Here is a 24676-nt window from a genome sequence, read left to right as displayed (position 1 = left end):
GACTTGCTGTGTTTGCAGCATGTTCTACTTTTACTCAGTTCAATTCTTTTTTTTGGATCTAACGTTTGCCTGCACTGCAATATATTTGGCACAGTTTTGCCTCAACTATCAGTTGCTCTTTTGTGGTGTCAATCGAGGGAGAAAGCATTTCTTGTGTCATAAGGGTTGACAGCCAGGGGCAAGAAAACAGCAAATTGTTCAGATCTAAAATGCATGTTCAATAGTAATTTTGAAGAATATTTTCAAACTACATTTTTATTTTGCAATACCACCCATCTTATGTCGTTGGCAACCCCAGTGTGCCTTGTGGAGCCACTTTTTTTCACTCTAAGGATGATTCAAGAGCATTTTGTTACAGATTGTAGATGGGACATTGGCCATGTCCCTACATTCTTTAGGTTTGTGGGGCGTAAAGTATTGGATTAGAACGATTATTTTACCAGCCTTCGTTTGGTTTTCTCATTCATATTTCTATTTGGTTTCTTCGGAACGTCCGGGATGCTATCCCTTTCTCGATATTCACCTATCAAACAACCTCACTTTAAAAGGTAGACAAAAGTGCTGGAGAAGCTCAGCAGGTGCAGCTTCTGGATTCCTTCGCTCCATAGATGCTGCTGCACCCGCTGAGTTTCTCCAGCACTTCTGTCTACCTTCGATTTTCCAGCATCTGCAGTTCCCCCTTAATCACTTTAAAAGGTGGTCTGAGCATTTTCACATTGCCGCTCGTGTTGGGCACGAAATCAGCTGCGTTTTGTACTGCGTGGAACAGTAACTAGACGGCTCAGGCAGAATCTCTGGAGGACTTTGATCGGCGATGTTTCGGGCAGAACTTTGTGTTTATCTCAAGATTTTCGCATCTGCAGTTGATTTGCGTCTGCGGTTTGCACCAAAGATCTTTGGTTTGCACTGCATTCTATACTTTGCAATATCCGCATTCTATACTTTGCAACATTTTTAAAACTGCTACATTTGGTGCAGGGCTTAAAGTAACTTAAATCCGGAATGGTCTCATTTCCAACATCGCTGCTTTGATTTGGACTGATTGCATCGCTCAGTCTTAACTTAATTCAAATGGGATGCAACATTTTGGGATGTCCTGAGAAGGTGCAGATATTTACAGTTTCCTCCCGCAAACTGCGCTCAGGGTTCTGCCCACCAGGGGGCAGGGAGCAGGACTATATCAAACTGTCATTGCAATAAGTTTCCAGTTTTGGTGGGATGTGGGTATTTGAGGGTTTTATCGAGTGCTTTCTCCAAAGCAGAGCGGATTGAACCAGGGAGACTGAGGGAAGAACAGAGTGGCTGTCTGCGGCGATAACTATGGAGCTGCCGACATTTCTCACTGCGCTTTCTTTGCACTTGTGCGTTGCCCTGGCTGGAATGGATTCGTGTGTTATGATGAGCAGGAGCCGGGAAGAGCCCAAAGGTGCATCCCCGAATTTTGCAACGCCGCTTTCGGTCGGAGTGTGCTGGCCAGCGCCGTGTGCGGTGACCCCGACCCGGAGGAGTACTGTCTACAGACCGGCGCCACCGGAGTCACCAAATCCTGCCACACGTGTGATGCCAGGCGGAGCCACAACTCCACCTCCCTCAACGACTTCCACAGCGAGGAAGAGCCCAGCTGGTGGCAGAGCCCGTCCATGTTACACGGCGTGCAGTTCCCCAACTCCGTCAACCTGACCCTGCACTTGGGTGAGTTGTCACAGGAGCCGTCCCAGTCCATTCTTCCCTTTGGCTGTTACACTACTTAACTCTGCACCTTGGTGATTGCCAGTCAACGGAAACCTCTGGAGACTTTGCGCCCCACCCAAGGTTTCCGTGCGGTTCCCGGAGGTTTTTGTCAGTCTCCCTAACGGTCGAAAGTGGTTTCCGCATCTTCTATGTTCCCGCGATTATTTCAAAACATTCAAAACCGGTCGCGACTAAAAATAGGTCATTTTTTAGTCGAAGCCGGTTGCCATGCTAGTTGAAGGTGGTTGCCGGAAATCGCAGGTTACATCGGGACAGGGGCATCACACATAGAAACATAGAAATTAGGTGCAGGAGTAGGCCATTCGGCCCTTCGAGCCTGCACCGCCATTCAATATGATCATGGCTGATCATCCAACTCGGTATCCCGTACCTGCCTTCTCTCCATACCCTCTGATCCCCTTGGCCACAAGGGCCACATCTAACTCCCTCTTAAATATAGCCAATGAACTGGCCTCAACTACCCTCTGTGGCAGAGAGTTCCAGAGATTCACCACTCTCTGTGTGAAAAAAGTTCTCCTCATCTCGGTTTTAAAAGATTTCCCCCTTATCCTTAAGCTGTGACCCCTTGTCCTGGACTTCCCCAACATCGGGAACAATCTTCCTGCATCTAGCCTGTCCAACCCCTTAAGAATTTTGTAAGTTTCTATAAGATCCCCTCTCAATCTCCTAAATTCTAGAGAGTATACCCTGCCCGACCCACTGAGTTCCTCCAGCATAGTGTGATCCAGTGTGGAAAGAGGCCACTTCGGGCCACATTTGTCCACTTGCCCACTTAGGCCAAACATGTCCCAGCTACTACTGGTCAAACTTGCCTGCGCTTGCTCCATATCCCTCCAAACCTGTCCTATACCATGTACAGGGTAGACAAAGGTGCTGGAGAAACTCAGCGGGTGCAGCAGCATTTAAGGAGTGAAGGAAATAGGTAACGTTTCGGCCCGAAACGTTGCCTATTTCCTCCCGCTGAGTTTCTCCAGCACCTTTGTCCACCTTCGATTTACCAGCACCTGCAGTTCCTTCTTAAACACCCTCCATGTACAGCATCAGCTCTTCCTCGCCTTGGTTGTGCACCTGCAACCCCAAACTCGACCACTAAAGACCACACAAGACACACCGGGGGCAGAATTAGGCCATTCGACCCATCGCGTCTGCTCTCGCCCGCATTTTCCTGCCTTCTCCCCCGCGACAGCCCAACTTGTGTAGGAAGGAACTGCAGTCTGCATGCGGATGCTGGTTTGCCCCGAAGATTAGGCACAAAATGCTGGAGACGGGACGGGTTCCTGCTTCAGACTGAAAGCCAGGGGAGAGAGAGAGAGAGAGACTAGAGGCATTGGAATGGTCTGAATGGATCTCGACCCGAAACGTCTTTAGTGGTCTGAGAAACGACTACTACTGGAGTTTTCAACAGATCTTTATTCAAAAGTTCGATATCCAGTATACGGGTTCTCCAGACACGTCTGCCCACAACGGTGGTCAGCGCTGAACTAACGCGCGCAAGTGAAAAACCGCGCAAAACAAGCAGCCCCTCCTGAGTCACGTGACCGCGGCTTGTGAACGCCGGGTTCGATATCTGTGTGCGCTAGCAGGCACCCGCGGCACGTCACCCATCCCTTCTCTGTAGAGATGCTGCCTGTCCCGCCGAGTTACTCCAGCTTTTTGTGTTGGCATTTGGGCTAGTCCCAACGCCTGCATTTGGCCCATGTCACTCCAAATTCTTCCCAGTTTCCCAACCTTACAACCTCTGGGTGATTATTTATAATTGCAATCTCGTTCATTTAAACTTCCAAATATTGAATGAATTCAAAACGAACCACTCGCTGTTGCAATTGCAGGATAGAATATAGAATAGAATATAGAATATGCCATTTATTGTCACTATACATGTACAGTGAAACTGAAAGCTGCTCGTACTCAGTGCATACATACAATTTAGCACAAAAAACAAGAAACAGAAAAAACAAAAAACAGAAAGGAGATGGGGGGGGGGGAATAGGTGCACAAATTCTGCGGCGCTACATACATATATACATATATACAGATGGAAGTCCGTGTTGGGCGGTGTAGTCAGTGCATGTGTGAATTTGGATCATTTGGATCATTTATTGAACCCGTTGGAAGAAGAAGGTGAGGTTCAAACTTGGCTCTGTGCATTACTGGTAGTGGAACCAGTACAGTGCATCAGCTGCGTGAATCTTGTGAATGTTAAACCAAAATTTCCTCTCGTGCATCTTAGCCGGCTGTAGTATGAGGAGCAGCTGCCACGGGTAGCCGCAAACGCATGTTCTCAATTGAAGTTGAGATCATAAATACCTCGTAAAGTCGTTTCCGCACTGGTATTTATTTTCTGCTGATTTGGTTGGTGTTAAATAGAAAACAATCGTTGCGTCGGCGAGGCTGCCCCAGGGTGGGAAGCAGCGCACAGATGTGATTTTCGATTCTCAAGTCACCGTGAGTTGTTTACAAGGGTGCTTCAAACGGGCCCTGCACTGGTTAAATTGTGCCTTAAGGAATGACGCTAATTAGAATAGAGGGCTATGAAACAGAATCGTGGGGGGCCGAGTATGTTTTTTATTACTTGTTCAATAGATGGGAAGGCCTTGTTCGTCAGCAATTGCCCCCGAGGGCTATTTCAAAGAATTAAACGCATCAGAGAATCTGGAGTCATCTATAATACAGACGGAGTACTCTATAATCATCTTGTTATAATGACACAGACATGGCCGTTCAATCCATTGGCTTGTCACTACCAGAGTAGCTGGTTTTATTTCCCCAGTCCTTATCTCCCTGTATCCCTGCGACTTTAAGACACCCTTCACTATAAAATTCCGAGAGTGGAAGAATGGAGAGACGGTCAGAACCTTTTGGCCGGAGTGGAAATGTCAAAGACTAGAGGGTACAGCCAGAAGGTCAGAGGGGGAACGTTTAAAGGAGATGTGCAGAGCAAGATATTTAACACAGAAAGTGGTGGGTACCTGGAACATGCTGCCTGGAGAGGTGGTCGAAGCCAAAAGAGGCTTTTACATGGACATCTGGTTATGCAGGGAGTGGAGGTGTATGGAACAAGGGCAGGCAGAAGGGATTAGTTTGGCATTATGATCGGCCCTGACATTGTGAGCCATTGGGCCAGTCCTCTGCTGCAAGCTGTGTGTTTTGTGTTCGATGTTCTATCTCCCTTTGCTTGTTTTTGCCATTCAGCACAGAAGGGTAATTTGCAGAAGCCAATGAACTTACCAGCGCATCCGTGGGATGTGGGAGGAAAAGTGCATTCGGAAGAAATCCTCGCGGTCACAGGGAGAATGTACACATTTCACCTGGACAGAGCATTGGTCAGGATCAGACCCACATCCTGTAGTTGTGAGGCAGCAGCTCAAACTGCTGTGCCACAAATGCTGCCCTAAGATTGGCAGGGTAGGATATTTATGAAGCAGATTGCTTTATACGGCCATCTGGTATTGATGCAAGCGTTTAGGTTTAGATTTATTATTGTCACGTGTACAAAAGTACAGTGAAAAGATTTGAATTGCATGATATCCAATGAAATCAAATGACACTATCCATAAATACAATCAAGCTAAGCTCGTAAAATAGGTAGCGATAACAAAGTGCAGAATATAGTTATTATTTCAGATTTATTTAATTTAAATTCCCATTTGCTTAAGTGGGATTTGAACTCTTGTTTGTGGATCAGCGCTCTTGCCACTGGATGGTGCAATAACGTCATGACTTTCACTACAAAGTTGACTGTGGAAGCTAAGCAATTCTGCTAAATCAATTATGACCGCGTGTAACATATCCACATTGCTAACGAGGGAGCTGGTGGTGGTGTTAAGGCATATTAACATGGATGAAATCATGGGGCTTGATCAAGTGTAACCTAGGACATTGTAGGAATCCAGGAAGAAATTGCAAGGGCCATGGGAGAGATAATTGCATCATCTTTAGCCACAGATGAGGTATAGAAACTTAGAAAATAGGTGCAGGAGTAGGCCATTCGGCCTTTCGAGCCTGCACCGCCATTCAATATGATCATGGCTGAGCATCCAACTCAGTATCCTGTACCTGCCTTCTCTCCATACCCCCTGATCCCTTTAGCCACAAGGGCCACATCTAACTCCCTCTTAAATATAGCCAATGAACTGGCCTCAACTATCTTCCGTGGCAGAGAATTCCACAGATTCACCACTCTGTGTGAAAAAAGTTTTTCTCATCTCGGTCCTAAAAGATCCCCTTATCCTTAAACTGTGACCCCTTGTTCTGGACTTCCCCAACATCGGGAACAATCTTCCTGCATCTAGACTGTCCAACCCCTTAAGAATTTTGTACATTTCTATAAGATCCCCCCTCAATCTTCCGAATGGGAAGACTTGGGTGTGGCTAATGGGCGTGGTAAAGAAGGTGGCAAAGACAAGTCTGGGAACTAACGAGCCAGTGATCCTAACCTCAAGAATGGGAAAAGGACTGCAGGGAATTCTGAAGGATAGAATCTACCAGCATTTGGAAAGGCAAGGACTGATTAGAGATAGTCATCATGGCTTTGTGCAGGGGAAATCATGTCTCTTGAATTTGGTTACGTTTTTGAAGGTGACCCAGAGAATTAACAAGGACAGGGTGGTAGACGTTGACATGGACATTATCAAGGCCTTTGACAAAGTACCGCATGGTTGGCTAATCTTGACACTTGTGCAAGTGATACTCTGTTAAATAATGTAACAAATAGACTTTTGTATTGTTAGTTTGTCTTAATATAAATAAACATTGCTATTGAAAGACCTTTATTTTCCAAAATCCTGTTGGGGGAAAAATAGATACTCTGAAACTCTAGCTCCAAACCTCCTCTTCCCCACTGACATAATTGTTTTTATAACACAAATATAATATGAGTTTTCATAGGAATATAACTATCGCGTTAAAGCAGAACTACCTGCGTTGAGATGGACATTGTCATTTATAGCTCACAGATCAAGAGTTGAGGTGAAGTAATTCTACAAAATTGATCATTTGTTGCAGCAACTGATCATTTCTAATTGACTGTGTTCCTTGGCAGCCCGGCACCTGGACCTGCACAGAATTCCTTATTCTTCAGGCATTGACGGGGTTTGTCTTTAAGGTATAGTCTGCCCAATCTGAGGGGAGTATATAAATCAAAAACTCTTATTAACCTTCAACATATAACCTTCTAGTATGTAAATGAATTTATGGAGTTCCTGCAGCCAGGTTCCAGACACTGAGACGCACATCCGGCATTCCCAGTAGTTGTGGCATCTTCCTCCCAAACTCTCCCGGGCGCTGCCGATGCCAGGTGGGCACATGGCACCAATTGGTGGAGCAATGCACCACTGGTGGTGGGGGTTGGGAGCTCTGGATAGGGATTCCGTCACTGAATTAAAATGTTGCCCTATTTTAAAAATGAACACATTTACGGACCTGCATTTTTGGACCACCACTTGAACTAGTATTTAAAACAATTTCCACTTTTGATAGCATTTCTATTGTGCCTGTTGCTCCCATGGGACATCCCAAAGCTCTAAACCTCCATTTTTGGTTCCGACTTGAACTAGTATTTAAATCATAAAAACTGCCACTCTGCATTTCGATTGTGCATGTCGCAACCGTGGGACATCGCAAAGCATTGTAAACTTTCGACTGACTGGAACTAACTTCGGGATAGTCTAAATTTGAGAAGTGACTGTAAAAATGCAAGACTTTCTTTTCAATTCTTCTTCTTTCTATTTACACCTTTGATTCCCCGGTCGGTGTTTTGTCTCTTGGAAACAAGCACGCCTGTGCAGCCTTGCTCGGTAAAGATGTGCTACCCTACCTAACAACATGGACGGGAACGGAATGGAAGGTTATGGTCTGAGCGCAGGTATATGGGACTAGGGGAGAATATGTGTTCGGCACGGACTAGAAGGGTCGAGATGGCCTGTTTCCGTGCTGTAAATTGTTATATGTTATATGGTTATATGGTTATTAACATCTTGAGTCTATTAGGAGTAGAGCCAGTATTACTGACAGTCTTTCTTGCTAATAGACCTTGGAACTGATGTGCTGAGCCCTTGAAATGAAGACTGATCAGTCTGCAATTTAATTTATTTAGTTTGTACAAGGATGCAACATTTTATTTGCCTGTATTACTTCCGCCCTCCGATAAGCACGGGAAACATAAATTGTCTCATGGCATAGCGCCCAGTGAAGTTTGCTCCTCTGAGACAATGGCTTGTTTAGTCTTTCAATGTGGATTGACACAGGACATCCTCAATGTTTAATTGGGTTATTTCTGTGCTCCAATTATTACAGACTCAAATTAGATATGGACCTACCAAATCATTGTTCAACTGATTGGATTGAAATTAATTCACTTGAAAACATAGCATCCCTGACTCAGTCCAGCAGCAACTTGCCGTCAGAATCACGGGTTTGATTTCCACTTCAGGGTTGTGGGTTCAGTCCCAGTTTCATCATCCAAATCGCAGCTGCCAGTGCATTACTGAGTGAGTACAGGAGGTGAATGAATGAGGAGGTTTCTCCAAGTTTCACTCCATTGTGGCCCAAACCTTATTTTGATTCCATGATCCATGGTTCTAGATTTCTTAGCTGGGGAGTATCTTCCTTGCATCTACATTATCTAGCCCTATGAGCCTGTACGTCCCAATGATGTCACCTCTTATTTTTTTCAACATTAGAGATTTTATCTCTCATCCACTCAATCTTTCCTCGTACCCACCAACCTAGGAAGCATCTTCAGTGTCCTCTCCCTATTGCAAGCTGATCCTTATTTTGGTATGGAGACTGTAAACTCCATCACTCCTGCTGATTAAATAAACCCAATACATTTTCAATGGACCTCCAGCCTTCATGGCTGTTTTGTGGGGAAGAGGGAGTGTGGATGTCTTCCACAATTCCGCTCCTCTTTGTGGGAAGAAATGCTTCCTGACCGTCTCTGATCAGCTGCCCTAACAATGTTTGGTCTCACCATGGTTCTATATAAATTCCTGTTCCTTGTACTCAAATCAACTTACAATAAAGGCCAACATACCTTTCCCATTACTGCCTGTTGAATCTTCATGTTACCTTTCAGTAGTTTGTGTGCAAGGACACACAGATCAACATTCCCATTTTAAAAAAAAAAACCTCTGCATTTCTGTTTATTACACCAATGCATTTCTCCACTTTTCACACCATCAGCCATGGTCTTGTCTGTTTATTTAGGCAAAGAAAACGTTTTTTCTCTTTTCTTCAGATGTCAAAATGTATTTGATTTGAAACATTAATTGTCTTTCTCCTTTCACATATGCTGCCTGTTTTGCTATTTCTAGCATTTTCTGCTTTAATTTCAGATTTCCAGAATCTGTAGGTTTTATGATTTTCACAGTCTACCCTCAGACCCGCGGTGTATTCTTGTCACTTTGCATTCGTGCTTTGTTTTTGTTGTCAGCAAACTCGAAAATATTACGATTGGTCCTCTCTTCCAAATTGTTGGCGTAGATTAGAACTGTAAAGGAGTGGAGTCTGACACACTGTGACCTTTACTGAGTCGTTAATCAAGGCATATGTTACACACGTCCCAGTACTGACTGCATCTAGTCTTCAGGCGTACTGGAACCTAAGGGAGGAACAAAGGGAGGATATTAAAGTTATACTGATATGGCTGGGCGTGGTTAGTGGTGTTGAGGTAGCTATGTTATAGGTTGCATGCATAAACCATCTACAAGAACTAATTGGAGCCCACACACTGGACCCTGTGGTACTGACAGACTTGTTTAGTCCTATTAAATCCTTCCTATCCGTTTGGACAGATATGGAAGAATCCATGGCATTATTGTTAGAAGAACAAGTCTTCCTCCAATTATCCTGGCACTGAAGAGAAACTTCCCACTTCCTCTCGCATCTTAACATTCTACTTCTTCCTGATCCATCTCTTCATCACTCTCCGCTCTCCCTCTGTACCTTCCTCACGACAACCCTCATTCGTGAGTTTTGAACAATAAGGGGATTCTTTGCGTAGGGTGGGGTGAAGGCAGGGGCCGTGGATATCCTGAATCCAAACATCATTTCTTCAGAGGTAGTCACTCACGTTAGCTCTTGTTAATGCAATTGGTCATACTCCATATGTCCAGAACAGTGGGATTGATGGCTTGATCATTGTAGAATCACCGTGCAGTTTAATAGGCAAGGAGGCCATTGACCCGTTGCATCTGTGGAAGATTCTGTGGATGAATTCTTAATTCCATACATCCAATGGAAAAAAGTCTTCCCACAAAGAGGTTTATTTAAAAACAAAACTATTTTGCCTCACTTTTGAAGTATATTGATTGTTGTTTCATTCCTGTTTAAATCTCACTTGGGATAAAAGTGAAGTCATCCACCTGCCGCCTTGGAGTGGCCCCTGTGCACACACTCCGTGCAAACGTTTAACTGTAAAAAGAAATGAGTACCTTGCTTGAACTCCAGAAACCCAAGCCCCGACCCTGTAATGTTTAGGCTAACAACAAATGATGGTTGTTTAAATTAACACTATTTTATAATATTTAGGCTAATACATGAGAAAATATGACTAGCACTCTGAAAGCAACACAAATGATCAAAGCGGCTGTTAAGTCAAGATCGTCCTTCAGGCACTTCAGGCACTTCAGGCATGTAAACTGAAGAGCTGATTTTAACTTTCTGCAGGGTCACACAAACATGCTCTTGGACATGGGAAAATACTTTGTGGACCTCTCCTGTCTCTCCCCTGGTTTCTGAGGATATCCCGTGGCCTACAGGTCCTGACCCTTTTACAACTTGCAGCACATACCATTTACCCCACATTTCCAAGTTAAAATAACAATTGAGTCCTCACATCAGATATACATATTTAACAGAAAATAATGCTTGCTCGTTAGGTCTCTCTGCCACCTGAACGTTAAGTCCACATATAAACTGGGTTGATGCAGGAATGCAGCACTGAGGGAGTACTACACCCACCGTCTAATGTGGCTTTCATCAAATGAATCATCGCACTGCGAGTCTTATAACCATATAACCATATTACAGCACGGAAACAGGCCATCTCGGCCCTACAAGTCCGTGCCGAACAACATTTTTTCCCTTAGTCCCACCTGCCTGCACTCATACCATAACCCCCCATTCCCTTCTCATCCATATGCCTATCCAATTTATTTTTAAATGATACCAACGAACCTGCCCCCACCACTTCCACTGGAAGCTCATTCCACACCGCTACCACTCTCCGAGTAAAGAAGTTCCCCCTCATGTTACCCCTAAACTTCTGTCCCTTAATTCTGAAGTCATGTCCTCTTGTTTGAATCTTCCCTATTCTCAAAGGGAAAAGCTTGTCCACATCAACTCTGTCTATCCCTCTCATCATTTTAAAGATCTCTATCAAGTCCCCCCTTAACCTTCTGCGCTCCAGAGAATAAAGACCTAACTTATTCTTGGATAAATTGAAAAGATCCCATACTACTATTCTGAAGAGTCGTGCTGGCCAATAGTAACCTTCCCCCAGTAATACTAACACAAAATATCTGTTCAGTCCACATGCTGTATGCGGTATCCTGGAGTGCACAAACTAACGTTTGTTTTGCTATAATGGTGAAAATCTAGGCTGAGGTAGTTAAGATATTCTACGATTGTGAAAAGCATTGTAAACATGCTAAACTTCCTGTGGTTTGCTGAAAAGAGAGAATTTTCCCAAAGATTTTCTCTGATTATAGGTATCTGCTGAATCAAACGCAACTTGTTGTCCTTTGAAGAGATTTTTCTTCATCAAAGTTCGCAGTTTTATCACTGTGGTAGAAGCTGAAGTTGCAGCAATACAAAATGTTCTGTGCTAATCTGTGTTTTGTGTCTGGCCGTTTCTCCCTCTCCCTCTCCTGTGCCTCTCTCCCTTTACCATTCTTTGGACCAGGGGATTTGACGAGGGCTGATCTCACCAGTTCAGACCCACTCCATGTCTCTAGAGATGTTCCCAGTCCAGAGGAGATTATGATTGGATATTCTGTACTGCCATGAAAAATATCTCCCTGTCTAGGCTCCATGCAAAGGACAACGTGCCCTTTTTAATTAGACCTAACTCTAATCATAGTACTTCCTGGCCCGAGGCATTCTACCTCTCCCATACCCTTCACTGTTGTAATCATTTACATTTGGAAATGAGAACATTCCAATGTAACCAGCATCAGATTCATCTGGTGGAGTATTTCGCTTTACAGGTTTAATTAAAAACAGTTCTGATCTAACTATAATGTCAGAGGTTCGACAAGGTTTGTAATTACACCACAGAAGGTCTAGGAATTTTGACTCTGATAGTTTCTTGAACTACAAATGATGAAGGGGTCTAGAATCCTCATTGAACGCCTGAAGCCCTCTCACTTGCTCTGATCTCCATCAGTCCACATTCATTACCTCCTTTTATCGTTGCACCCACGCATCCGTCTCCATTCCATTGGGATCAGTGCTGTCAGCAGGCCAGTTCCCAAGGTCTGCCATTTCCTTCCGAAGCCCATCTCTTAAGATAGACACAAAATGCTGGATCAACTCAGCGAGACACGCAGCATCTCTGGATAGAAGGAAAGGGTGATGTTTCGGGTCTCAGTCTGAAGAAGGGTCTTGACCCATAACGTCGCCCATTCCTTCTATCCAGAGATGCTGCCTGTCCCGCAGAGTTACTCCAGCATTTTGTATCGATCTTCGGTGTAAACCAGCATCTGCAGTTCCTTCCTACACCCCTCTTTTAAGATGCTCCTCACAATCTGCCTCTTTAACCCCCTGAGATCTCCATTGTAACAGAAAACAATCTTCAGCCAATATATTTCTCCCCGTGTGAAATTAAGAAAGATACAGAAAAAGCTAAGCAGTGTCCCATGAGATTGGTCAGGTGTGCGGAGCGGGAGGGTGGGATTGTTGAGAGCCTGTCATTTGCGGGACATTGGGAGTCACTGAGCTGTGAGGCTGGGCGAGGTAGTGAGTTTGGGGTTAGGGTGGAGGGGGTGGGTGAGTTTTGATCAGAGGGGAGCTTGCGTAGGAAGGAGGCCCTTAGTGTTAAGTGCAGTTTTATTATTGACTGCTGATAGTGTTAAGTGCAGTTTTATTATTGACTGCTGATATGTGTGCCACTCACGGGATTTGTTTAAGTCTTGACAACATCCTGCCAAAACAACGGAAATTAAATTCAGATGCAAAATACAGGATCTGTGCTGCCTCACCGCAGCGGAGCCCAGAAGGAAATAATAACGGGACAAACTTTGAAAGATTAAAGAACACAAAGTTCCAGAAATAGACAGCAGTCTGGAATATTGAAGTTGCTTGTCTAGTCCCCTGGATCAGATATGCTTTTCCCAGCACAATGTGTCTCCCAACAACCTGTTACTTGGGCGGGGGGATCGTGCAGCTGGTGTGATGGTGGGGGTGACAATTCCAGCTCCACATTGGTGTATAACCTTATTGTTTCGGCAGCCGATCGGAGACGGTCAGGAAGCATTTCTTCCCACAAAGAGGAGCGGAATTGTGGAAGACATCCACACTCCCCCTTCCCCACAAAACAGCCATGAAGGCTGGAGGCCCATTGAAAATGTATTGGTTTTTTTTTTAATCAGCAGAAGAGTGATGGAGTTAAGTGCACATTAGCCTTTATCTGACAGTATAAAGTGTTTGATTGACTGACTGGCTTTCTATTCTTATATTCTTTCCACTGTTTCAAAACTCTAAGTGCATGTGGAGTTGTAGAAGTGATTTGTGATCTCCCTCCCCAGGAGATAGGGTTGGCAACTTCTCACACACAGCCGACTGTGATAAACAGGTGGGAAAGACTGGCAGCCTTGAGGCTGAAGAATGGATCAGATGATAAGTCTCTTATCCTGTATTTGTTCAAGTCCCACTGCATTACTTAACCATGAACTGGGCAAACAGCCTCAGTGCATTACTGAGGTAGGGAATTAACAAATTGCAGAGTTTGGAAATCCAAAAACAGAAAAATGCCGGGAGGACTGAGCGGATCGGGCAGTTTTTGTGGAAACTCTGACTGAGTTTTAGATCCAGATTCCGTTCTAGGAACTGATAAAGAGAGAAACAAACATGTTAGTTTCCTGCAGGAGAGAAGGTTGGGAAGGAGGTGTAGCACAAAGGAAATGCCTCTGATTCTGTGAGTTCAAATAGTTAATAGCAGTTGTAAGGACGTTATGCCTCTATGACTGAAGCTGTGATACATGTTCAGCTGGCCAGACCACACCCACAGAACAAAAACAAATACAGCCAAAGTGCTGGAGGAACTGACGAAGTCAATCAAGCAGCATCTGAGGTGGAAATGTACAGGCAATATTTCGGGTTGGGATCCATCTTTACCATTTCCGGTAGGCGGCGCGGCTCTGGCCAGCAGCGGCCTCTGCAGCCTGTCCGCGTTTTTATTATTTTTTGTCTGTGTTTCTGTGTAGTTTTTGTTATTTTAGATTGGGGTGTGTGTGTGGGGGCCCGTGGGGGTGGGGGTGGGGTGGAGAGGGGGGGGAAACTTTTTGTCTCTCCCTGCACTGAGATTCCTTTTCCCTCGTCGGGTCTCAGTCGTCGTTGAGGCCGTAACGAGGAGCGGCTCCAACAGGAAGAGACCGGGGACTCAGGTGTCGACTCACCTCACCGTCGCGGAGCTGGCCGGGTCCGGAGCGGTGGAGGAGCGCTGCTGCTGCTGATGAGTTGCTGCTGCTGCTGCTGCTGCTGCTGCCGGAGAGTCGGAGGCAACAGGTCTGTGGACGACGGCGCCGAGCCCACGGCTCCCTGGAGGGAGACCGCTTTTCGGGGCTCCTGCAACGGCGACTTCTCCCGCCCGAGTTGCGGGGTCGAAGAGCTCCTGGAGCGGGGCCTAACACCACTGCCCCGCGCGGCTGGAATGGCCGCGGGACTCTGCGAGCGCACACCGGGGGCTCCAACACCAAGACCCGGTGTGCGACCTCGCACCACCCGGCGTGGCTTCAATGGCCGCGGGACAATCGCCATTGCCAGCCGGGGGCTATGACTTTGACTCTGACATGGGGGGGGGGGGGGGGGGGGAGAGATGCAGTGGGAGAGATACGTTTAATTTGGCCTCCATCACAGTTATGTGATGGATGTTTATGTAAAATAGTAATTATGTTGTGTCTGGGGGGGGGGGGTGTGTTATGGGGGCTGGGGAAACGGGGAGTCGTTTGGACCTCCAGGGGTCCAAATGACAAATAAATTGAGGGGTGATTCTGATTCTGAATGGGGGGGTGTCTGAAGAAGGGTCCTGACTTGAAACATAACCTGTCCTTCCCTCCCACAGGGGGGGGGGGGGGGGGGGGGGGGGGGGGGGGGGGGGGGGGGGGGGGGGGGGGGGGGGTTGCCAGAGTTTTCACCTTTTAGATAAAGCAACAAATTCATCCCCAATTCATGTTCATGTACTGACAGTAATATATTGCAGTAGCTTCCATTGCTACCAATGTGCAGCTCTATAGGGATGTAATACCGCAGATAACCAAGAGTTTGATCAAAGGGAGAGTTTTCAAGAGGTGTCTCAAAGCGAAGTAAAGTGGAGAGGTTTATGGGGAAATTTCTCGAACTCCGAGTGTGGCTGCCAAGGATAGTTTGATTAAAAGTCAAGGATAATTGAGAGGCAGGAATTGAGAAGATATCCAAGATGATTTGAAAACTGGCAGATCAGGGGGAAGGAGGGTTCAGAACATGGAGGAATTTGAAACTAAGAATGAGCATTTTACGAGGCTGGGGTGTGGATGAGTCAATCAGTGAGCAGAAGCAGGTGGGTGAGGTGGATATGGTGTTTTAGTTTAGTTTGGAGATACAGCACAGAAACAGGCCCTTCGGCCCACCGAGACTGCACCGACCATCGATCCATGCACATTAACACTATCCTACATCACACGAGGGGCAATATACATTTATAGCAAGCCAATTAATCTACAAACCTGTACTTCTTTGGAGTGTTGGACAAACTCCGTGCAGACAGCACCAGTAGTCAGGATTGGACCGGGTCTTTGGCGCTGTAAGGCAGCATCTCCACTGCTGGTCCTTCATGGTCTGTTTGTTCATGGTCAACAGATATTAGGATGATGGTACATTAATGTAGCAAGGAGGGTTACTGATCATCCAGGAGTGCTTAGGATAATCAGATGTCGAGATAACAGAGGTGTGAATGAGGTGAGTTTAGGTAACCATTTTAATATTACTGTTGTATTATCATTAAAGCACCTAAAAAAAAATCATTAAAGTACCATAAAAAGCAAACATGTGTTTATAATATTACTGCCACACACTGTTTTGTAATTTGTTCTTGAACGTTCAAAGTTCAATAATATAATTTTTGATCATTTTTTGTCCAAAATAGTCCCAAGAAGTAATGGGAACACACAAAACAAATGTAGAACTTCCATTTCCATTCATTTCCATTAATTTTTCAACCGGATGTTGGGAAACCTTAGAGAGGGGATATTTATCTCTGTCCTGTGGTGGTTCAGGTGGTGTAAAGGAGATTGGGAGATCTTCCAGTGTCCTGACTAATGTTTGTCTTTCAAACAACCTCCGCAATGACAAAAAAAGTAAATACACCATCTGTTCATTCCATTGTGGAAACTTATGATGCACAAATTGCCTGAGAGTTTTCTTACATACGAGAAGGCACTGGTATTCAGGCGACTCCATTCTACATGAAGAGCACGGCGGCTTCTGAGAGATCCAATAAGGTCATACGTTGCAGGCGATGACCCTTCAGCCTATCATGTTTTCACAGATTCGGATTCAGATGGGTTTATTCTCATATACACCAGGGTACTTCAACATTCCTTGTTTGCATGAAGCACACAGAGCACACAGAGCACATGACAATGAGAGATACAACAATAAACCCAGTGGGGAAACAGCAGAATGGTGTGAAGATTGTAATGCAATCTGGAGTAGGTCAGAAAAAGTACAACAACGGAATAACCGAATGAGGTAGAGTGAGGAAAGAGTAAAAGTACCTGACCCCCACCTCCGGGATGGGGGTATGAAAGAGGTGATTGGTTCAAGAGTCTGATAGTAGTATTAAAGCAGTGATGGAAGTTGTTCTTATGTCTGGGAGAGAGAAAGGCATCTTTGATAATACTTACAAACCCTCCTGATGGTGCTTCCAACCACCGTGAAGATGGTTTGAAGGAAGTAATGAGCTTTTAATGGACAGGGCTGTGCTCACCATTCTCTGCAAAGTGCATGAGGTGAGTAGTTGGCATGCCAGGATAAGATGGATGATCCCATCAGAATACTTTCCATAGCGCATCTGGACAAGCTTGAGAGAAACCACTCGGGATATGCCGAATCTTCTCAGATGCCTATGATAGTAACTATGCGGATATGCTGATGTGGTTTCTTGATCACCAGAGCAGTGTGAAGGGACCAGGTTAAGTTGCCGGTGAAGAGGATTCCAAGGCACGTGAAGCTATCAACCAGATCCGTGAGACGTTGAAGAAGTCAGTGAAGACGGAGGCCAGTTGATTGGCGCACAATCTCAGAACCCAACAAGGAACTTCATTCAGATCGGCCATTTTCCCAGTGTTTACCCTCATGAAAGCAGATCTAACGTTTGCGACTGAGATGTCTGGGACAGACCCAGCGGATGATGGGAGAACACGCTGTGGATGAACTTTGTTTGCATGTTTGAAATGGGCGTATAAAGTATAGAAGAGGAGATGTGTTGTTGCCAGACATTGCTACTAATGTCAGCTTTTAGCTTGCGATGGTATTCAAACTATTCCACATTTGTCTGGCATCTGTTTGATCTATTTGAGCCTCTAGCTTGTTTTGGAATTCTCTTTTGGCATTTTTGGTAGCCTTGTGGACAAGATAATTGGTCTTTTTATACAGTACGGGATCATCCTTCTTGAAAATCTCGCATGTGTCCTTTAGCAGAGGGTGAATCTTTCTGTTCATTCATGATTTCTGGTTAGGATAGTAACTTATTGTCCTCATCAAAATTGTCTCTGAAAGATATATTCAATGGTCCCAATCCTCTGCTTGTTCTCATAGCCCTGCAAATGTTTCTTAGTAGCCAATTGCCTTTTAAGATTTTTGACAAACCTGCTTCCACCATCTTATCAAATGGTACCAGTCACAACAAGTCGCTGTGTGGAAAAAAGCTCTTCAACTCGACCCCAAACCTGGTTCTTTACCAATGAGCTTAAACCTCTTCTCTGCAGTGTATCAAATCCCCCCCTGGTTTTCCACAGCTCAGCCTCGTCTTCTTTGATGAAAACATGGGCATTTGTCTGATCTGGATCCAAATGTGTTCTCACACTGCGAGACGAGTCAAAGGCACTATGACAAATTGATGCAGTCACCGTGGAGCCTTATATTTTTCTTTCCTTTTTGGGTCTTGTCAGGAGGAGGTCGTGTTTGTGCTGGATTCTATTTGAAAGGAAAATAAGAAACATATTTCAGTACTCTGCCGTAGGCAGACACAAGACACAGATGTTTGAATCTTGAGCAAAGCACAAAGTGCTGGAAGAACTGGGCAGCACAGTGACGCAGTGGTAGAGTTGCTGCCTTGCAGCGCCAGAGACCCGGGTTTGATCCTGACTACAGGTGATGACTGTACAGAGTTTGTACGTTCTCCCTGTGACTGCGTCGGTTTCCTTGCACACATCAAATATGTATAGGTTTGTAGGTTAAATGGCTTCTGTAAATTGTAAATTGCCCCTCGTGTGAAGGGGGTATTGCTGTTTGTCACAAACTCGGTGGGTCAAAGGCTAAGTCTAAAGTCTAAGCTGAACGAATCAGGCAGCATGTGTGGAGAGAGACATTTCAGGTCGGGATTCTACTTCAGTGATTCTGAATGAACCATTCAATCAGTCCCGACCTGTAATAGAACGATAGATAGAATCTTTATTTGCCACGCCACCAGGGTTGGTGGTATTTGGATTTGGTACATGATGGTACACTGCTTTAGTCACATTAACACATATAACAACACAGATCATAATGTGTCATCTGTCCATCTCTCATGTCATCTGTTCACTTCCTGCACAGATGCTGCCCGACCTGCTGCGTTCCTCTAGCACGTTGGTGCTGTGTTGCAGGGAGCTTTGCTGAGGTTACACTCATTAAGAATGGACAAGGGGGCAGAGTTGGGGAACTCTTGAATTCCACTTCAAGAAGAACAGCTTCATTGGTGCAATCACAACTGTCAACATGTCAGACCTTGTCAATCATGGCCCATTGGATTGCACACATGTTTATACATGTTGACAAACATTCTGGAGCAAAATGGAGGAAGTTCCTGACTGTTGGGTGTGTTGTCCTGGGAATCATAAATAGAGGCTTGATCTGTTGTAGAGTCATGCAGCATGGAAACAGGCCCTTCGGCCCAGGTCATCCATACTGACCAAGATGCCCCTTCAAAGCAAGTCCCATTTGCTCGCATTTGACCTATACCCCTCTAAATCAATTCTGCCCACGATCCTGTCCAAATGTCTTTTAAATGTTGCTATTTCACCTCCCACAACAATGTTCTCTGGCTGTGCAGGAAGGCACTGCAAATGCTGGTTTACACTGAAGGTAGACACAAAATGCTGATGTAACGGTGGCGCAGCGGTAGAGAGTGTTGCCTTACAGCAAGTGCAGCGCCGGGGACCCGGGTTCGATCCCGACTACGGGTGCTGTCTGTACGGAGTTTGCACGCTCTCCCCGTGACCTGCATGGATTTTCTCCGAGATCTTCGGTTTCCTCCCACACTCCAAGCACGTACAGGTTTGCAGGTTAATGGCTTGGGAAATGTAAAAATTGTCTCTAGTGGGTGTAGGATGGTGTTAACGTGCGGGGATCGTTAGTCGACGCGGACCCTGTGGACCGTAGGACCTGTTTCCGCGCTGTATCTCTAAACTAAACTAAACTCAGCGGGTCAGGCAGCATCTCTGGTGAGAAGGAATGGGTCTCGACCCATTCTCTGGCTGCTCATTCCACACAGTTACCACGATCTGTTCTCTCAAGTGGATGTCAAAGTACTCGCCATAGAGGGAGTAAAGAGAAGGTTCACCAGACTGATTCCCGGGATGGCAGGACTTTCATATGAAGAAAGACTGGATAGACTCAGCTTGTACTTGCTAGAATTTAGAAGATTGAGGGGGGATCTTATAGAAACGTACAAAATTCTTAAGGGGTTGGACAGGCTAGATGCAGGAAGATCGTTCCCGATGTTGGGGAAGTCCAGAACAAGGGGTCACAGTTTAAGGATAAGGGGGAAATCTTTTAGGACCGAGATGAGAAAAACATTTTTCACACACAGAGTGGTGAATCTCTGGAATTCTCTGCCACAGAAGGTAGTTGAGGCCAGTTCATTGGCTATATTTAAGAGGGAGTTAGATGTGGCCCTTGTGGCTAAAGGGATCAGGAGGTATGGAGAGAAGGCAGGTACAGGACACTGAGTTGGATGATCAGCCATGATCATATTGAATGGCGGTGCAGGCTCGAAGGGCCGAATAGCCTACTCCTGCACCTATTTTCTATGTTTCTATGTTACCTGTGGGTAATGTTTCAAACTGGAGGAAGCAGTTCTCTGCTGTTTCTGAGCAATATTTATCTTTGAATCAACGTCAGCAAATAATTGATCCAGCCATTATGGTTTTACTTGTCGGGGCTTGCTGTGCACAAACTGGCTGCTTTGTTTCTTACATTACTACAAAGTCCACACTTCGGAAAGTAATTCTCTGGTTGTAAAGCATTTTGGGATGCCCTGAGGATGTGAAAAGCAGAATGGAAGTTTTTTTCCCCCTGGTCTGTGAGTTTTCTGCTGAACATAATCCTACTCTTGCTGTGGCTCCACATGAAGGAAAACAAATTTGTCCTAAGCTCTGATCCTGCAACCGGTTTATGATCATCTATAATATTTGATATCATTTTCTGATTTATCCCGTTTATTTTGAACTCTGCTCATGTTCACCCTTTTTCATTATTGTAACGACCTTTCAACTTGAGTGTTTGTGTGTGTCTCTCGTTTTCCTGCACTTTCTCACACTCGCTGTTACCCTTTACTCCCCTGGCTTTCCTGTGTGCCTTGAGTTCCCACATGTCCGTGTGTGTCTCCCATGCCCTAGAATGATCCTGGAGGCAAGATATTGGCATAATGGAGGCCAGCCATATTTTGATACTGTTTGGATTGCCAGTCTTTGTGGACTCCCCAGGGTTCTCCAGAAATTGCTAAGATATTATGGTGGGCAAAAGTCCCGAAGGAAATGTTAGATATTCAAAAATAAATCTGTGATTTAATTTTGTTTTCTTTGTTTACTCGTTATAAAATATTAAAGATGGGGACAAAGGTCCTTTTGAGTGACGGTATCATCAAATTGGATATAAAATTGGCTTGGGAAGACAGGGCATTGAGAAGTCGAATGTAGTAAGTGAGCAATGGGCTCACTTACAGCCATTTGTAGGCGGGGGAGTCGTGTGATAAAACCTCCAGGACTGTGACCATTCAGAGTTGGTAACTTGCATACGCAAAAAAATGTCATCATCCTCTTTCATGACAGAGGACATTCAGCCCATTTAGTCCATGCTAGCTCTCAGAACAATTCCATCCAACCCATGCCTCAACTTATTTCCATGTAATCCCCTTCTCTGTCACAAGCCCCACAACTCCACCATGAGTAACCCACCATCTACTTGCACTGAATGATTGTTCATGGTAGCTGATTAACCCGCCTACAACACGTTTTTGGAATGTAGGAGGGAACTGGAGCACCCAGAGGAAGCCCAAACAACCGAATAAACACAGAACATGCAAACTCCACACAGACAATGGCCATCAATTGAAAGTGAGTCAACGGTTGTGGGATTAACATGGATTATAGACAATAGACAATAGGTGCAGGAGTAGGCCATTCGGCACTTCAAGCCGCACTGACTGACCGATACCCCTCTCATCCTTCTTAAAAACTCAGAGGTACCAGCCAGCTGCTCTCTATCTAGGGTCTTATGACGTCCGCATCGGAGAATTATACCTTGTATGCTTGTCCCGTGTCAGGAAGTCGTGTCGAAAGAGATGATAATTGTGGGACTCCCACACTGCAGTTGACAGTTCCCGTGGAATCACGTTTCCCAATTGAGGCCATTGCTTGCGGAATGACAGTCATATTTGGGTACAGCCGGCGACCCAACAAGACTGGGAACTATTAGCGAGCGGATGTTTGCGCTTACAATTGACCAGAAAAGAATTACCCCGCCATTCCGTGCAATTTGTCTGGACCCGTTCCCTTGCGGAGGGCAACGTTTCTCTGAAAAAACCAGCAGATTAGATCCCTTCCGACTGGCCTCGGCGCCTGTTGGACTTGGTGCTAAAGTCTCTGACCCTGGCATTTACTCTCATCCCCTTTTTGCGGCAGGTGCGATCGCCAAATTAACACTCTATTTGCTGCATGCGGACAGAAGTTTCCTGCCTTTCATCTGCCACTCCATAGTTGCTTGACGTGTCCCCTGAGAATCGGGGATTTGCACTTTATCAAGCTCCGTTGGCGTGGAAAGTTGGACACCGAGTGTGCGGGGCTTCAAATTGGTTCCTGTGACTTCGAACTTGTTATTTTGGCGGTCTGTTCTGCGCTGCCCGAAACCATATTGCTATGCACGCGGACCAGTGGCATATGCCGGTGAAGGTGCCAGAAGGCGCTCAGTCTGCGCGGGGCCATGGTGGGAGCGGCGGCTCCTGAGCAGGCCGCCCAGTGCCATTGCGCTCAAAGTTCCTACCCACCTTCCACGTGCTCCAAACGGATCACATGCATGCTGCTGGAAAATGCTGGAGGCCAAAAACATGGCTGGAGCCCATATCAGCAGGTGCACAGCATCTCGGAGCGACAGGCACTAGGTGATTTCGGGCCGCCACCCATTAGACCACGAACTCTCCCTTGTCCTGGACCACCAACCAGCAGCCCCCTCGTTCCCTGTTCCGTGCTCGCTCTGGGCGGTTGTGCCGGCATTGCCTTGACATCCCCCTGTGTCTTCCGCACTACTTCCACGCCCTCCTCATGTCTACCAAGCCCCTCCCCTGGGGCTTGCCCCCTCCTAATTCCCCCACCACGTCTCTTACACACCACCCACCATCCACTCCGGTACCCTCAGACCCTCGGAATGCGAGGGGCCTTTGAACTCCCGCGGTTCGGATCCGCTAGGGGCCAACCCCGCCTCTTGTGGTTGCAGCTCCTAGTACGGCTGGAACAGCCTCCCTTTCCATCAGACCTGCCCCCTTTTTCCATCCGACTCTTCCAGTCCGCCTAAAATCTTATCTATATCTCAGCTTTTGCGCTATTGCGTGCGGGCTACTGTAAGCCTGTATGTAGTTGTGTGTTTATACTGATTCTTCTTACCTTCATATACCCTCGGACCAGCACTTTGGCCAACCCGAGTGTTTTTTTACCTGTGTTGATTATCATTTATCACGTGACTCGCCCTGCCTTGGGTTTCCGGGCTGGAGCGTGCGTCTCTGGGGAGGTGTTGTTATTATTGTGGATTGGATGTCGTCCACAAGGGGTTGTCCGTGTGCGGCAGGATATCGTTCTGGGAATCCCATGCCACTTTTTCTGTCTCCTGCAACTTTGACCTGTGTCTCTTCTGGCCCCGTGAACGATGCCTGATGCTCTGTCCACGGGGCGCGATCCCACCCCCTTACGGCATGGACGTGGGGGACCCCCTTGGAGTTTCCTCACTCGCTGGACAGTCCCTCGCCAGCCTGGGCCGCCCTGCCCCGCCGACGCGTGAGGCTGGTTCTCTCATGCCTCTGGGGGCCTTCGCGGGCAGTGCAACTTCTATCTTCCCTTACTCGTACAAGGGGTTTACCCCCCTGGGCCAGCACCACTCCCCACCTGGTCAGATGGAGCGGTATGTGCGTTCGTACATTGCTATCGGTCATGATAATTCCGGTATTTTTCCCAACCTTTGTTCTCTCCCCCCTCCTCTTCTTTTCCGCACCAATCATATCTTACTCTACGTTCTCTAAAGCCTTTTCTTCTCCATTGCTGTCGACGTTACCCTCCCTCCGGCCGCAAGCTCCCTCCTGTCTGGGACTTCTTTCGCGTTTCTCCCGTTCTGCCTTCCGGGGTCTTCCTCTCTAATTTGCCTTGCCCTTTCCATTTTCTCTTGGGGACGCCCGGGTGTGGCGACGAGCAGGAATTAGAGCGGATGGGATACTCTCGGGAGTTCCCGGCTGCTCGGCCTCCCGGTCACAGCTACCGACAGCCGCTCCCGTCGGGATTTCGTTGCCGCCTTCACGGCATGGGTGGCTAGCTCTCTCTGCCTCCCACTTCCCCCTTCTGGGTTCGTTATCCCGCCCGTGTTTCAGTGCTGTTACGCGTTTTCCCTTACTTTACTTTTTGTTCTTCCCCCCGCCACCCTCGGCTCACAGTGTGGCCCTTACCATAATTAAGTGCTCGCTGGTGTGCTCACACTGTCGGTCGTGGGAGGAAGCGTCCACAACCGCGCTGCTGTTAGGCATGCTCCCCGGTCAGTACCATGGCCTGGGCAACCCGTTTGTTCCCCTCCTGCGTGAAGCAAAAGGCCCGTCGGCGGCCCACCTCCACACCGGGCCACCTCTGGTGTTCCGGCCACCCATGACCCGATCCGACTTGCCTACCGGGCGTCGCACGAAAGTCACCGAGAGTTGCACGCTTGAGGTGTTGCTTGGCCGGTCATCGGCCGCCGGAAAGTCACTGCATTGCCCGGCCCAGTGATGGGACCGCTTGCCCTTTTTGTCGCTTGTGCACCGACTCCAGCATTGTTCGCCTCCCCCCAGTGCATTCAAAAAGCGCTTTCACGTGCCTCGTCCCAGCACGCTGAGTTGTTCCTTCCGCTTGCATTGGGCTCGGTTTATCCCCTAGCCCGCGTTGCGTGAACGTGGCCAACCCACACCCGCCGGCCACATGGCACCTTCCGTCTGTCGCCGCTGAGCTTGCCAGGCTTT

The 24676-nt window shown here is 46.6% G+C and overlaps 1 protein-coding gene across 1 annotated transcript in view; it reads left to right on the top strand.

Annotated features, from left to right (window-relative positions):
• The first annotated feature begins 322 nt into the window (after positions 1 to 322).
• LOC129712046 (laminin subunit gamma-3-like) overlaps positions 323 to 24676 on the top strand; it is an 82239-nt gene continuing 57885 nt past the window's right edge. The window contains 2 exon segments of the mRNA XM_055660194.1: positions 323 to 1389; positions 1392 to 1692. Of these exon segments, the coding sequence (XP_055516169.1) occupies positions 1321 to 1389; positions 1392 to 1692 (370 nt within the window). The 5' untranslated portion in view covers positions 323 to 1320.

This window comes from Leucoraja erinacea, chromosome 31, assembly GCF_028641065.1.
Source record: "Leucoraja erinacea ecotype New England chromosome 31, Leri_hhj_1, whole genome shotgun sequence".
NCBI lineage: Eukaryota > Metazoa > Chordata > Chondrichthyes > Rajiformes > Rajidae > Leucoraja > Leucoraja erinaceus.
Note: the sequence above shows the minus strand (reverse complement) of the source record. Positions and strands in the feature narration are given on the sequence as shown.